Genomic DNA, 15,038 nt, shown 5'->3' on the forward strand with positions numbered 1-15,038 from the left:
CATGACTTATTCATTTCATAACTGGAAGTCTCCCACTTTCTTCGCCCATTTTGCCTTGTCTCCTTACCCCCTCCCTTTTGGCAACCACTGATTTGTTCTCTGTATTTAGGGTCTGCTTCTGCTTTTTTTTGTTTGTTCATTTGTTTTGTGTTTTATATTCCACGTATAAGTGAAATCATATGGTATTTGTCTTTCTGTGTCTAACTTATTTCACTTAGCATAATACCCTCTAGGACCATCCATGCTCTTATAAATGGCAAGATCCTTTTTATTTTTTAAATATGGTTAATACTCTGTTGTATATACATACCACATCTTCATCCATTCATCTACTGATGGGCATTTAGGTTGCTTCCATATTTTATCTGTTGTAAATAGTGCAGCAGTAAAGATAAGGGTGCTTATATATTTTTGAATTAATGTTTTAAGTTTTCTTGGGTAAATACCCAGTGGTGGAATTACTGGATCATGTGGTATTTCTATTTTTAATTTTTTAAGGAACCTCCATATTGTTTTCCACAGTGGCATACCAATTTACATTCTTACTAACATGCACAGGGGTCCCTTTTCTGAACATTCTTGCCAATACTTGTTATTTCTTGTATTTTTGATACTAGGTATTGTATTGTGACAAGTGAAATTGTGGACTTAAAGAAAAGAACACATCAAAACTTCCAGAATATTCTAGGCACTGATAACAAGGTAGAGAAGGTGCCTGCTTTTGTGGACTTTAAAGTCCATAAACCAGAAAATTTTCAGTAATGTCATATAAAGTGATTGGATGTCTACTTTAGATTGGATAAATCCAGACAGATGTGAGGAGGTGATACTTAACTTGAAGACTGAATATAAGATGTTAGCTATTTTTTTAAAAAGATTTATTTATTCATTTGAGAGAGAGATCAAGAGAGAGCGTGTGTGCATGAGCTGGAGGAGGGGCAGAGGGAGAATCCTCAAGCAGACTCCCCACTGAGAGATGTGGGCCTTGATTCCAGGACTGGGAGATCATGACCTGAGTGGAAATCTAGAGTAGAATGTTCAATCTACTGAGCCACTCAGGTGCATCTATTTAAAGACAGAGGAAAAAGCATGCCCAGCAGAGGGAACAGTTAGGTACAAAGGCTATAAGGCTGGAACGACCTGTTGTGTTTGAGAAATAGAAAGAAAGCTAGATTTTTAATGGGTAAGGGGGAGAATGATACGAGGTAAGATCAGAGAGTCAGTCATGGGTAGAATGGAGTCAGGCTTCTGTAAGCCAGGGAAGGAATTTAGATTCTATTTTAACTGAGGTAGGAGGTTACTGAGTGGTTAAGCAGAGTAGAATATGATCTTTTTTTTTTTTTTTTTTAAAGATTCATTTATTTGAGAGAGCGCGAGAGCACAAGCAGGGGGAGCGGCAGGGGGAGAGGGAGAAGCAGATGCCCCAGTGAGCAGAGAGCCTGACACGGGTCTCAATCCCAGGACTGTGGGATTATGACCTTAGCGGAAGGCAGACACTTAAACAACTGAGCCACCCAGGCAACCCTGATCTAACTTATTTTTATTTATTTATTTATTTTAAATATCTTATTTATTTGACAGAAATCACAACTAGGCAGAGAGGCAGGCAGAGAGAGAGGAGGAAGCAGGCTCCTGCGGAGCAGAAAGCCCGATGTGGGGCTCAATCCCAGGACCCTGGGATCATGACCTGAGTCGAAGGCAGAGGCTTTAACCCACTAAGCCACCTAGGCGCCCCTCTAACTTATTTGTTTGTTTGTTTGTTTATTTGTTTATTTACAGCATAACAGTATTCATTGTTTTGGCATCACACCCAGTGCTCCATGCAGTAAGTGCCCTCCCTATTACCCACCACCTGGTTCCTCAACCTCCCACCCCCCCACTCCCCCGCCCCTTCAAAACCCTCTGGTTGTTTTTCAGAGTCCATAGTCTCTCATGGTTCATCTCCCCTTCCAGTTTCCCTCAACTCCCTCTCCTCTCCATCTCCCCATGTCCTCCATGTTATTTGTTATGCTCCACAAATAAGTGAGACCATGTGATACTTGACTCTCTCTGCTTGACTTATTTCGCTCAGCATAATTTCTTCCAGTCCCGTCCATGTTGCTACAAAAGTTGGGTATTCATCCTTTCTGATGGAGGCATAATACTCCATTGTGTATATGGACCACATCTTCCTTATCCATTCATCCGCTGAAGGGCATCTTGGTTCTTTCCACAGTTTGGCGACCATAGCCATTGCTGCAATAAACATTGGGGTACAGATGGCCCTTCTTTTCACTACATCTGTATCTTTGGGGTAAATACCCAGCAGTGCAATTGCAGGGTCATAGGGAAGCTCTATTCTTAATTTCTTCAGGAATCTCCACACTGTTCTCCAAAGTGGCTGCACTAACTTGCATTCCCACCAACAGTGTAAGAGGATTCCCCTTTCTCCACATCCTCTCCAACACACATTGTTTCCTGTCTTGCTAATTTTGGCCATTCTAACTGGTGTTAGGTGGTATCTCAATGTGGTTTTAATTTGAATCTCCCTGATGGCTAGTGATGATGAACATTTTTTCACGTGTCGGATAGCCAATGTGTCTGATAGCCATTTGTATGTCTTCGTTGGAGAAGTGTCTGTTCATATCTTCTGCCCATTTTTTGATATGATTATCTGTTTTGTGTGTCTCTAACTTATTTTTAAAAGCATACTCTAGTTGCTTTGTGGAGAATGGTGGGACAGGGAGAGAGCAGGAACTGGGAACAAGTGCAGAAGCAAGGAGATCAGTTTAATAACTTCTCGTAGTTTGTTGCCAAGGAAGGAATGGATGTTTGTAGCTTGGACTTGGATGCTTAAGAAGGGAAGGAGAAAAGTAACTATATAGTAGGGTGTGTTTTGTAGGCAGAATCTTTAGAATTTATTGAGGGAAAGATAATGCCCGTATTTTGTTTGACTTGAATAACTGAATGGATGGTGGTGCTATTGAGGCCAGGGTGAATGTAAAATTTTAGTCATTTTAACCAGGTAAGTATGCATTTGTAAATAATGGTCAAACCTAAGAGTCTGGAGCTCAGGGGGAAAGATGGGACTTGAAGTATAGAGTCTCTCTTATATCTACTCTCTCTGTTTTTAAAATTATGCAAATCATCTGTGATACGTGTTTTCTTTTAGAAACCTCAAAAATACATATAAAACTAAAGATCCCTATGACCACCTTCTGTACATATTCCTCTCCTCCACAAAAGTAACCACTGTGACCAGTTTCAGATGTATACCTTTTTTGCATTTATTTATGGGTACCTATAGGAATATATAATTTTTGTTTGCAGTATATAATTTTTGTTTGCAAAAATAACACCATATTGTATATATTTTGTAACTTAAATGTTCTTGTAATCATTTAGTTTCATTCATTAACAAGTTACTTGTTTCAGTGGCTGCATAGTATTCTGTTCTATGATATGAATATGTGATTTAACTGGTTGCCAATATATATTAGTTGGTTTCTTTAGGTTTTCTTTTTTACTATTATATGTATGGTTATTTTAATTTTTCTTAATTTAAAATACTTGATATATAAAACTAATATGTATAAGTTCATCAATTATTAAAATTACCAGCATGTTTTTACAGAGCATCTGTTACTACTACAGTGATTCCCTGTAATTATCTGGGGGAGAATCACTGTTCCTAAAAATGTAGTCTGTACTTCCATGAGTGCCCTTTCTATATGAAGTTAATTTGAGTTTTTAAAGTATATTTTATTTCTGTAGAGACCTTAAGTTTATTTTCTTTTCAACTTTGTAATTTTTACTTAGAATAATTAATGTATGCCATACCATTAAGAAGGATATTTCCCCAGCAATAAAGTTGATATAGATTAGAACTAGAATGGTAGTGTATCATGCATAATAAGATTAGCACTCAGATATTGGACTTCACTTGCTGTCTCTTGATTCACTTGTCTTGATGTCATAGTACTGTTAACATGCATCCTTTGGGTATTAAGGAGAAGGTAATAACTACATAGAATGTTGCAATGGTCTTGGAGGATTTTTTGTATTACAAGCACTTTGAATCAGAAGAGTAGCGGGGAGGGGCAGAGGGAGAAGCAGGTTTCCCCCTGAGCAGGGAGTTGGACATGGGTCTTGATCCCTGAACAGTAGGATCATGACCTGAGCCGAAGGCAGATGCTTAACTGACAGAGCCACCGAGGCACCCCAGGTTTTAAACACTTTAAAACTCATCGTGATTGTGTTCAGAATAGGCACTGAATCTAGACACAAGGTAGAAACAGGGAGACTGGTTTGTAATTAAGTAATTTAGGAGGGAAGCATAATCCAGGAAGAAAAGTCAGGCTGTCAGAGGCCACTATGAACAGATTGATGGCAGAGTTGGTGAGAAAGGTTGGATTCTGGATATGTTCTGCAGAGACTGTTGAATTGCTGACAGATAGGAAGGGAAATAAAAAAGGCAGGGTGAAGGTTTTTAGCCTGAGCATATGAAAGGATGAAATTGTTATCAGCAGTTTAGTTTGATGTGTTTGATGTGAAATTTGGCGGGTGTTGGGGGGGGGGGGGCGTTTTTTAGATACCCAAGTGAACTTGTTTGGAGTTTAGGAATGACATCTGGGATAGAAATATAAAGTTGGGGCTCACTGGTATATAGGTGACATTTAAGGCCATAACACTGGATGATATGCTTGAGGAAATGAGTGTAGAGAAGTTAAGAGGGAACTAGGAACTGAGCCCTAGGGCACTCTAACATTAAGAGAGAGGAGAAAACAGGAGGGATTTTCAAAGGAACCTAAGAACAATCAGTGAGGTAGGACATAAACCTAGAGAATGAGTCTTGGGAGTTCAAGGAAAGAATGAAAAGCAATGTCATTTTGTTGATAGTTTAGACAGGATGAATATTAGAATTGGAAATTTTATTTAGCAATTTTAAGGCTACCATTATTGTGTGGTCTTCAGTGAGACATGGAAATAGTCTGGTTAGCACTATACATATTTTTTATATGGGATCTTTTGATGTTTACAGTGTCTCCTTTTCCATGCTCAGATTTGCTGTCCTATTGGTGGTATGTCTGGCAGTGGATCACAGCTTGGTTCAATGGGTAGCCTGACCATGAAATCACAACTTCAGATCACTGGTAAGTCTTAAAAAGATCTACATCTATACTTTTTTACCCCAAGATAAAAATAATCTTAAGAAAATCTTCATTGGCTCTTTTAGGTGTTGAATTCATATTTGCTTGGTGAATGAAGAAACAGAAGGTTTAGTTGTATAAAAATTATGTTTTTATTTCAGAATATTCTTGGGTATTTGCAAGTTTTGTTTTTTCTCTCCTATTAAACATTGGTGTCTGGTCAGTTGCTATTGTTTTTTGTTTTGTATTAATAGCCTTGAGAGATAATTCATATAACACACAGTTTACTCATTTAGAGGATCATTGTTCCTTAGTATGCTCATTGTGTTGTATAACTGCCACCACAGTCAATTTTAGAGACCTCTACCCATTACTGGAGGACTTCCCATGTGTCATAGCCACCCTCAGCCCTAGGCAGCTACTAATCCACTTCCTGTCTGTAGATTTGCCTATTCTGGATCTCTCATATAAATGGAATCGTAAAATACATGGCTTTTTGTTTATGACTTTTTCCTCTTGCATGTTGTCAGTGTTCATCTATATTGTAGCATGCATTAGTATTTCATTTCTTTTTATTACCAAATAATATTGCAGGTATGAACGTACTACATTTTATTTATCCATTTATCAGTTGGTATATGTTTGGGTTTTTTTCTACTCTTTAGCTATTGTGAATAATGCTATGAACATTTATGTACAAGTTTTTGTGAAGTTTTGTCTTTTCAGTTCTCTTGAGTATATACCTACGAGGAGTCACTGGGTCATGTAGTTATGTGTTTCACTTTGTGAGGAATAACTCCAAAGTATTTTTCAAAGCATCTACACCATTTATATTCCCATTAGCCCTGTATGAGGGTTTCACTTTCTCCACATCCTTGCCATTGCTTGTTGTCTGTCTTTTAGATCATAGACATCCTAGTGGGTATGAAATGGTATGTCATTGTGGGTTTGATATGCATTTCTCTGGAGGTTAATGATGTTGAACATCTTTTCATGAGCTTTTTGGCCATTTATATATTTTTTTGGAGAAATGTCTGTTTAAATCCTTTGGTTGCTATTATTACTTCACTAATATCTTTCTCTTTCTCTAACCATACTAACCAAGTATATCGCTTTCGTATTAGTATTCCTAATGCTTTAATATGCCATTTGTTAGATTACATTCCTGCTCAAAAACCGTTAGTGCTTCTATTTGGCTAGAGTATAGAATTTCTGTAGCCTGGGCTAAGAGCTTTAACAGTCTGGCTCCATGTGGTCTCTTTGTAGGTATTTATAAATGAATTATTTGGTGAGTCACTGCAGTTTTTTCAGACATGCATGTGTCTGTATCACACAGTGAAACCTTGGCCTTTATCCTTTTAATGGCATTTATTTCTTATAGAATAGTTATTCTCTGTATAGTATTTCAGCTTTAAAATTTTTTTTATTTATTTTAGAGAGCATATGAGTGGGTAGGGGGGTGTGGCAAGCAGAAGAGAAAGAATCTCAAGCAGACTCCATGCAAGCACAGAACCCAACAAAGGGCTCAATCCCAAGACGCTGAGTTCATGATCCACGCTGAAACCAAGAGTTGGATGCTCAACTGACTTGAGCCACCCAGCCACCCCAGTATTTTAACTTTTATTATACCTGTCTTTTTTTTTTAAATTAAGATTTTATTTATTTATTTATTTTTAAACATTTTATTTCTTTATTTGGGGGGGGGAGAGAGAGAGCATGTGAGCACAAGCAGGGGAAGCAGCTTGCAGAGGGAGAGGGAGAAGCAGGTTCCCCACTGACCAGAGAGCCTGATGTGGGGCTCAGTCCCAGGACCCTGGGATCATGACCTGAACCGAAGGTAGCTGCTTAACTAGTTGAGCTATCCAGGTGCCCCAAGATTTTATTTATTTATTTGAGAGAGAAAGAAAGAGCAGGGTGAGGGCAGAGAGAGAAACAGATTCCCTGCTGAGCAGGGAGCCAGATTCTGGCCTTGATCCTCCTCTGGATTGTGGATATTGGGCCACAAACCATATCCTTATTATCTTTCTCAAAACCTAAAAGTGAATTATATAAAAACACTTTTGTAAGGTGACAGCATCTTAGAATTTATTTAGGGGGATCCCTTCACTATAGTGTCTTTCCTTAGCGATGTCTGATTCTCAGTGAAAGGTATTAATATTTCTTTGTTAAGATGCTGATTATTTTCCGGTGCTCCCCATCCTGAAGCTAGCCTGAGTAGCTGATTTAAATTGAGCCATCTTCTTATTATTTTTCTTTTTGGGGGCAGATTAATGTTGAAACCTTTGATTGGAATGATCTTTAAAAAAAAGTCTTTACCTTTTCAGGTTACACGAGTAATGCACATGTTTTTTAGTTTTACAAACTCAGTAAAATAATAGTCAGGGGTCCTATTTATCATCTTAGTCCTCAGAGATGATATTGTTACTTCTTTAGGTTTCAGTGTATGCTCCTTTTGAATTTTTCTTTGCATACTGCTTACCATATTTGCTATCATCATTATTATCATAGTAGGAAGAATATTTAATAAATGCCTGAATATACCTCATGAAGACAAAATTCTTGGCATTTATAAGGTTTTAATCTTGGGTCTACATTTTCTGAGAATGTACAAATACAAGGCAAAAACAGTTTAATAACAAATAATGATAAAAATTATATATTTGGCAAATATATCATTAGATATGAGACAAATGGAGGGCATAAGATTATAAAGAGTAATGTCCCAAGTTGAATAAATCAACTGTGCTTCATAATTCATTGTTTACTTCTTTGCTTTTGATGCTAGAAACCTTAGAACTAAGTTTTTTGTACAAATCCCTTTAATGACATTATAATTTTTGTTCTATGTTAATGGATCAGTTATAGTATTGTTTTGTTTTTGGTAAGCTGCCTCAATGTCTTTCTAGAATCAAGGAGGGCATAAATATTCAAGTGTAAAAAATAAATGCCATGGTATATGGTAATGTCAAGAAGAGAGAACAACTTTGGTCAGGAAAGAGAGATCAGTGTTTGACCAGTTGCTGTGAAAGGAGGCGGTGCTTAAAACATTGTTACTATTTAAATGCAGGAGGTTATTTTTTTAAAATGTGGGGGAGTAGAAGGGATCTTTTTTAGGAGACAATATGGGCAAGAGGCACAAAGCAGGGAAATGCACAGGACTTCACCAGTGCCCTAAAAGCCACTGCTGCAGAGTGGGGAACCATGAGAATTTAATGGGGAGTGGTTCCTCTCCTTAAGGTGTGTGTCAGGGCTCCAAAAAAATCATGTTTGGAAGATATGGAGAGTAATCAGGGCTTTTAACAAAGAGTAATCAATTGTATTTGTGTTTTAGAAGGTTGCTGTGAAAGACTGATAAGAGTTGAGTGTCATAGTTAAAATCCTACTCTGTGGTTCTGCTCTAGTTTCTTGTCTTTTTTTTTTTTTTTTTTTTAAGAATTTTATTTATTTATTTGCCAGAGAGAGAGCATCATCAGGGGAGCAGCAGCCAGAGGGAGAAGCACGCTCCCCACTGAGCAAGGAGCATGATGTGGCACTTGGTCCCAGGACCCTGGGATTGTGACCTGAGCTGAAGGCAGATGCTTAACTGACTGAGCCACCCAGTCATTTCCTTCCTTTTTTTTAAGTAGGCTCCACTACTACCATGGAACCCAACGCAGCTCTTGAACTCATGACCCTGAGATCAAAATCTGAATTGAGATCAAGAGTCTGATGCTTAACCAACTGATTCACCCATGTGCCTGTGTCTTTTTCTTTTTCTTTTTTTTTTTAAATCCAAGTATTTCAGCAGCATTTATTGAAGAGACTGATTTTTCTCCATTGAGTATTCTTGGCTCTTGTCAAATATCAGTTGACCTTATATGTTTGTGTTTATTCTGAGCTCTCAATTCTATTCCATGGGTCTGTCAGTTTTTATGTCAGTACCATATCATTTTGATTACTATTGGTTTATTTTTTTTTAAAGATATATTTTTTATTTATTTGAGAGAGAGAGCATGCACATGGGGGCGGGAAGGGCAGAGGGAGAGAGAAACCTAAGCAGACTCTGTGCTGAGTGCAGAGCCCAACGCAGGGCTCAGTCTCATAACTCTGAGTTCATGACTTGAGCTGAAACCGAGAATCAGTTGCTTAACCAACTGTGCTACCCAGCCGCCCCAATTACTGTAGGTTTATAGGATAGCTTGAAATTAGGAAGTATGATGCCTCCTTCTTTGTTCTTTCTCAGGATTTCTTTGGATATTCAGGGTCTTTTGTAGTTCCATATAAATTTTAGGAGTGTTTTTTCTACGTTTATCAAAAATGCTACTAGAGGGGCACCTGGGTGGCTCAGTGGGTTGAGGCCTCTGCCTTCGGCTCAGGTCATGATCTCAGGGTCCTGTGATCAAGTCCCACATCAGGCTCTCTGCTCAGCAGGGAGCCTGCTTCCTCCTCTCTCTCTGCCTGCCTCTCTGCCTACTTGTGATCTCTGTCAAATAAATAAATAAAATCTTTAAAAAAAAATGCTACTAGAATCTTGATAGGTAGTGCACTGAATCTGCAGATGGCTTCTTACTCTTATTATTTTCTTACCTCTTTCAAATTTCTTTCTTTTTTTAATTTATTTTTTTTAAGTAGTCTCCACGCCCAGAATGGGGCTTGAACTCATGACCCCGACATCAAGAGGGTCATGCTCTACCAACTGAGCCAAACAGGGACCCCTATTTTTAACCTCCTCTATCATACATGCAGACATACATAAATTCCTGTTAATTATTTATTTGCAATATATGTTTGCTAATTGGTCATCCTCACCTGATTGAGGGCAAGTAGAAAATTTATTTCAGAGAAATGACACTTTTGTAAGCTGTAGCAACATAGAGGTTTAAAAATTCATAGTGCTGTTGTTAACTGGATTGTTTAGAGAACTTGGATGTAAGTTTTAATTTCACGTAAGAGTATCAAAGGAGAGGCAGTGTCACCTTTCCTTTTCAGCATTTACATAGAATAAAAAAGTATAATACTGATGCATTACTAACACTTTGTTTTAAACATCTACTTCTTTGAGAGAGAGAGGAAGGCAGGTGGCAAAGGGAAATGGAGAGAGAGAATCTCAAGCAGACTCTCTGCTGAGCACAGAGCCTGATTCCATCACCCGAGCAGAAATCAAGAGTAGGATGCTTAGCAGACTGAGCCACCCAGATGCCCTGCATTAGTAACACTTTGTGTAACTTGAATCTAATGTATGGAAATACCCTGAGTAGCCATTTAGGTGTTCAAGTTTGAGTTGAGTAAGAAAGATTGTCTTTCGTACTACTCTCTCACGTGGATCTAGATAATTCGTTGAGGTAGTTGCTTTGGGAACTTCTGTTAACTTTAATCATCTCTTCACATTTTAATTGAATATTGTTATTGAATGTCTCTATACTGTTCTTTGTATTGGTCAGTAGCTTTCCTGTGTAATTTATCAGATGTAAAAATTATAACAGGAAATAATAAATACTTTCAAATGCTTTGACTAGTGTGCCATTAAAGCTTCTACACTTCAACTCTTGGGGAAGTCATCTAACCCACAACCCCTGGTTTTAGTTATGAAATCTATATAGACTAATGACTCCCATCTTCAGGGGAGTTAATGGCCCTGGATTTTAGTCTTAGTTCTGATACTTGATAGTTTTATAACCTTGTGCATGTCACTAATATCTCTGAGCCTCTTTTCTTAGCTGTGAACTGAGGACGTTAACATCTTTGTCATATGGTTGTTGGGAGACAGTGTGTGTATGTATATATATATATATATATATATATATATGTTGGAAAACTCTAAAATACTGTGTAAATATAGATTATTCTCTTTCCCTGATTCCTTATTTCTTTCTCCTTCTAGTAATACCCATCTAATTTATATCTTAACAGCAACCTAAGCTTAAATTTTTAATAAAGGTCATAGATTATTTTATATCATCTTTATCATTCTAATTTTCCTTTTTTTTTTTTTAAGATTTTTTATTTATTTGAGAGAGAGCACGATCAAATGAGAGCACGAGCAGGGGAGAAGGTCAGAGGGAGAGGGAGAGGGAGAGGCAGACTCCCCACTGAACAGGGAGCCCTATTCACTGCTCCGTCCCAGGATCCCAGGATCATGGCCTGAGCTGAAGGCAGATGCTTAACTGACTGAGCCACCCAGGCACCCTTCATTCTAATTTTCTTTAAGTTTAAAAGAACAAATGGCAAGAATGGCAGTGTTTGTGAAAGATCATTGATGTTTATGTAAAAGTTTAATTTATGAGCGGAATGGAAGTGTTAACATTGTTATGAGGAGGCTAACTGGTGGGTCACATATTTAAAATTTTCTTTACCTCTTTGTCCTGTATCCTTCACATTCCTGTCATCAGATTCTGCTGATTTTTATAATTGGATTTTTTGGGTCATCTACTCATTTTTCCTGTAATCATATGGCCTGGTCCCTTACCTTGTACCTAAATCTGTTTTCTTATGTCCTTTCCTCTCTTTAGCCATTTTCTGTTTATGTTGTACACATAACCCCAGGTATTCTGAATTAATCTGTTTTTTTTATTTTGTTTTGTTTTGTTTTGTTTTGATGCTTGTTGTGTACTAGCATTATATAATGTGGGCAAAATAAGTAACTTTGTTATTTCCTAGAACTTTCTTTGCCCCAGTCTTTATTTAGAACCGATCATTTGAAGAAGAGAAAGCATCTTGATTTTATTATTAATTGGAATTAAATAATACTGCACTTTACCAAATTTACTAGAAGACTGTAATCTCTGCTTGGATAGTAGGAGTGCCCTTTTTCCTTGAATTTAAAGTTCAGAGTTTATATAAAATTCTTTCTAGTCAACACATATTTCTGCCACAGAGGTCTTTTGTGGCTTGTCATAACTCTGACCACAAAGTTAGCCCTTGCTTAACTGGTTTTATTTCTTATTCAGCTCATACTGCTAATTTACTGGGTCTCAGCACCCTTACTTGTTTTACCTTGTTCACTGTAGCCCCCCCAGTTCCCAGAATAGGTTGGGATAAGCTAAGGATTCACTTTAATTTCTTTATATTTAAGTTGTTAGGGTGCCTGGGTAGTGCATTTGGGTAAGGGTCTGATGCTTGATTTCAGCTCAGGTCATGATCTTGAGCCCTGTATCAGGCTCCATGCTCAGCGGGGAGTCTGCTTGGGATTCTCTCTCCCTCTCCTTCTGCTGCACCCCACCCCTAATAAATAATTAAGTCTTTTTTTTTTTTTTTTAAATAAGTCTTTTAAAAGAAATAATAAATTGTCAAAGTTTTTTGTACTGGAGAGTTAGGATGAAGAACCAAAATCATGTCAAAGCATTGACTTTCAGAAAGGATCAAAAGAACATTAATATAAATTTTAAAATTTTTAAAAATTTTTTTATTTGAGTAATCTCTATACCCCATGTAGGCCTTGAACTCATGACCCTGAGATCAAGAGTTGCATGCTCTTCTGACTGAGCCAGCCAGGTGCCCCAGAAGAACATTAATATATGCCATGAAACTATATACAATAGATACTGTATGTGTGTATGTAACAATAAAGCAGAGGAACTTGTTTTCTACCATGACTAATCATTGGGTTCAACAGATATGTCAAGTGTCTCTCATGTTTAAATTACTAAATGCTATATAAAGACTGTCTACATCCTTGTCATGACAGGTATTACAGTGTTAGTTAAACTAAAAACCAGTAAACTTAATAAAAGCTAAGGCAGAATGAAAAGCTGTAGGAACCATACATAAATATGAAAATGCAGAGGAAACGTAGAGACAGGATTTTATTAGGTAGGAAAGGAAGAAGGATCATTGTGAGTGGAACTTCCAGAGTAGCATATGAAAATACATAGCCCTTGTGAGGGACAGCAAACAGCTAAGGGTGGTTAGAATGCCAGGGGGCTGGGTGGGATTTTGTATAGGAGGAGACTGAAAAGGTACATAACAATGTAAAATACCCCAGAGTTTAAATTTCATTTTTCAGATATTAGAGAAGTATTTGAAAAGTATTTACATGATCACATCTGTTTTAGGAAGATAATTCTAGAAGATGTGAGGTTAAAAATGAAAAATTATTAGAGATCTTTGCATTAGCCTGTGTAACATGATACAATTTTTTGGTTCCCTGTCATACAGTTGACTGTTTTTATTCTTATTTACTCTAGGAATTTAAATTTCGGGAAGTAGTAAGTGATCTATTTCCTAATACTAGGACTATAACAAAAAAAGTTTTATGCATTCTAAACTGAGTTTTGGGGGTGCCTGGATGGCTCAGTCAGTTAAGTGTTTGCCTTTAGCTTAGGTCATGATCTCAGGGTCCTGGCATCAAGCCCCACATCGGGCTCCCTGCTCAGTGGAGAGTCTGTTTCTCCCTCTCTCTCTCTTTCTGACCCTCCACCCCACTTGTGCTCTCTCTCTCTCTCTCTGTCTCAAAAATAAATAAATAAATAAACTGGGGTTTGAGCACTTAATTTCTCTTGTTCAGGCTTCACAAGTGACCCTTGGGCAAACTCTTAAGTTCTTTTGAGTTTGTCTTTTTATGTGTAAAAAGTAAGATGATTGTATCTATCTCAGAGACTAGTCTCAGTTATTGAAATGACAATGATAGCAAACACTGACAGTTGGTGTTAGTTTCCTTTACCCCTTTTACTTTCCCATTTAAAGTTTCCTAAAATGGTTCTATTGGGGTTGGATGGGATTATGTGGCAAAACAACTTCCAAAAGTTTGAATCCTTTTTACTCCCCAAGATTTTATTTATTTATTTGACAGGGAGCGAGCATGCACACCCACAAGCAGGGGAGAGCTTCAGGCAGAGGGAGAGGGAGAAGTAGACTCCCTGCCCAGGGAGCCTGATGTGGGGCTCTATTCCAGGACTTTGGAATCATGACCTCAGCTAAAGGCAGGTGACTGAGCCACCCAGGTGCCCTAAAAAACCACTGAGGGCGGATCATTTCCTTCCTGTCAGGCCTGCATTGCTTTGGTTAATCAGTTTTAGAGGAACACAAGAGCCCCTGAAATACAGTGGTGGGCCTTGCATAATTGTTTAGGCTGTTTCACCTTTTGTCAGACCAGAGATATATTAAAAACAAGGGTTTTATATTTTTTCTGTGGCAATCCTGTGATTGAATTTTGTTCTGTATTAAGTACTAGAGCTTTATAGTACGTATTAATCAGAGTGGGTCTTGTCCCTACTTGAGTACTTTCCGTACTCAAGTACTGAAAAAGACTTCTTAGTGTTTATACTTGGATGTCTCACACATATCTCAAATTTTATATGTTCAGTACAGTACTCTTGATTTCTTCTTGCCCATGCCACTCCCCTCAAACTTGTTTCCCAGATCTTTTCCGTCTTGTTAAATGATACTATCTTCCATTCTGTTCTTCATGCTGGAAACCTGAGAGTTATCCTTGCTGCTTGTTTTCTCCAACTTCCTCATGTAATCTAATCCTGGTTTTCCTTAGAAAGTACTTACTCCTCCCCATATCCATGTTCACCACCAAATCACTGTCATTTCTTATTAGATGGCTCTAGTAGTCTCCTAACTCCTACTTTTGTTTCCCTTTCATTTTTCCCACAGCAGTAGAATGATCTTTGAGTTTTAGTCTGATCATCACTGTATTCTCAGTGCCCCAGATAATACCTGATATATGTAGTAGGCTCTTAGTAAATTTGTTGAATAGCGTTCTTTTACTTAAAATTCCTCACTGGCTCCTTATTGCCTACTTCAGTAATATCTCTTACAACTCTTTTTCTTTGTTGACAGATACTTTTTTTGATACTGCATATTGATTTCAAATCTCATTGAACTTTATTACACCAAGTATTCTAAAATACTGATGGAGCTCTAATTTATAGAATGTGAATACATTGTTGGAGTACTAACCCTGTAGCTGGCTTGCATGCATCAAAA

At 37.7% G+C, this 15,038-nt stretch overlaps 1 protein-coding gene across 9 annotated transcripts in view; it reads left to right on the top strand.

The window, feature by feature from the left end:
* ITCH (itchy E3 ubiquitin protein ligase) overlaps positions 1-15,038 on the top strand; it is a 129,482-nt gene that overhangs the window by 37,900 nt on the left and 76,544 nt on the right. For 6 of the 9 annotated variants that reach the window (XM_045980764.1, XM_045980765.1, XM_045980763.1 and 3 more), the window contains exon 3: positions 5,042-5,132. In XM_045980764.1, coding sequence (XP_045836720.1) covers positions 5,063-5,132 — 70 coding nt within the window. In that variant the 5' untranslated portion in view covers positions 5,042-5,062. Of the gene's footprint in view, positions 1-1,779; positions 1,826-5,020; positions 5,133-15,038 lie in introns of all 9 variants that reach the window. The other 3 variants (XM_045980759.1, XM_045980762.1, XM_045980760.1) reach the window with 2 other exon arrangements.

This window comes from Meles meles, chromosome 16, assembly GCF_922984935.1.
Source record: "Meles meles chromosome 16, mMelMel3.1 paternal haplotype, whole genome shotgun sequence".
NCBI classification, from domain to species: Eukaryota; Metazoa; Chordata; class Mammalia; order Carnivora; family Mustelidae; genus Meles; species Meles meles.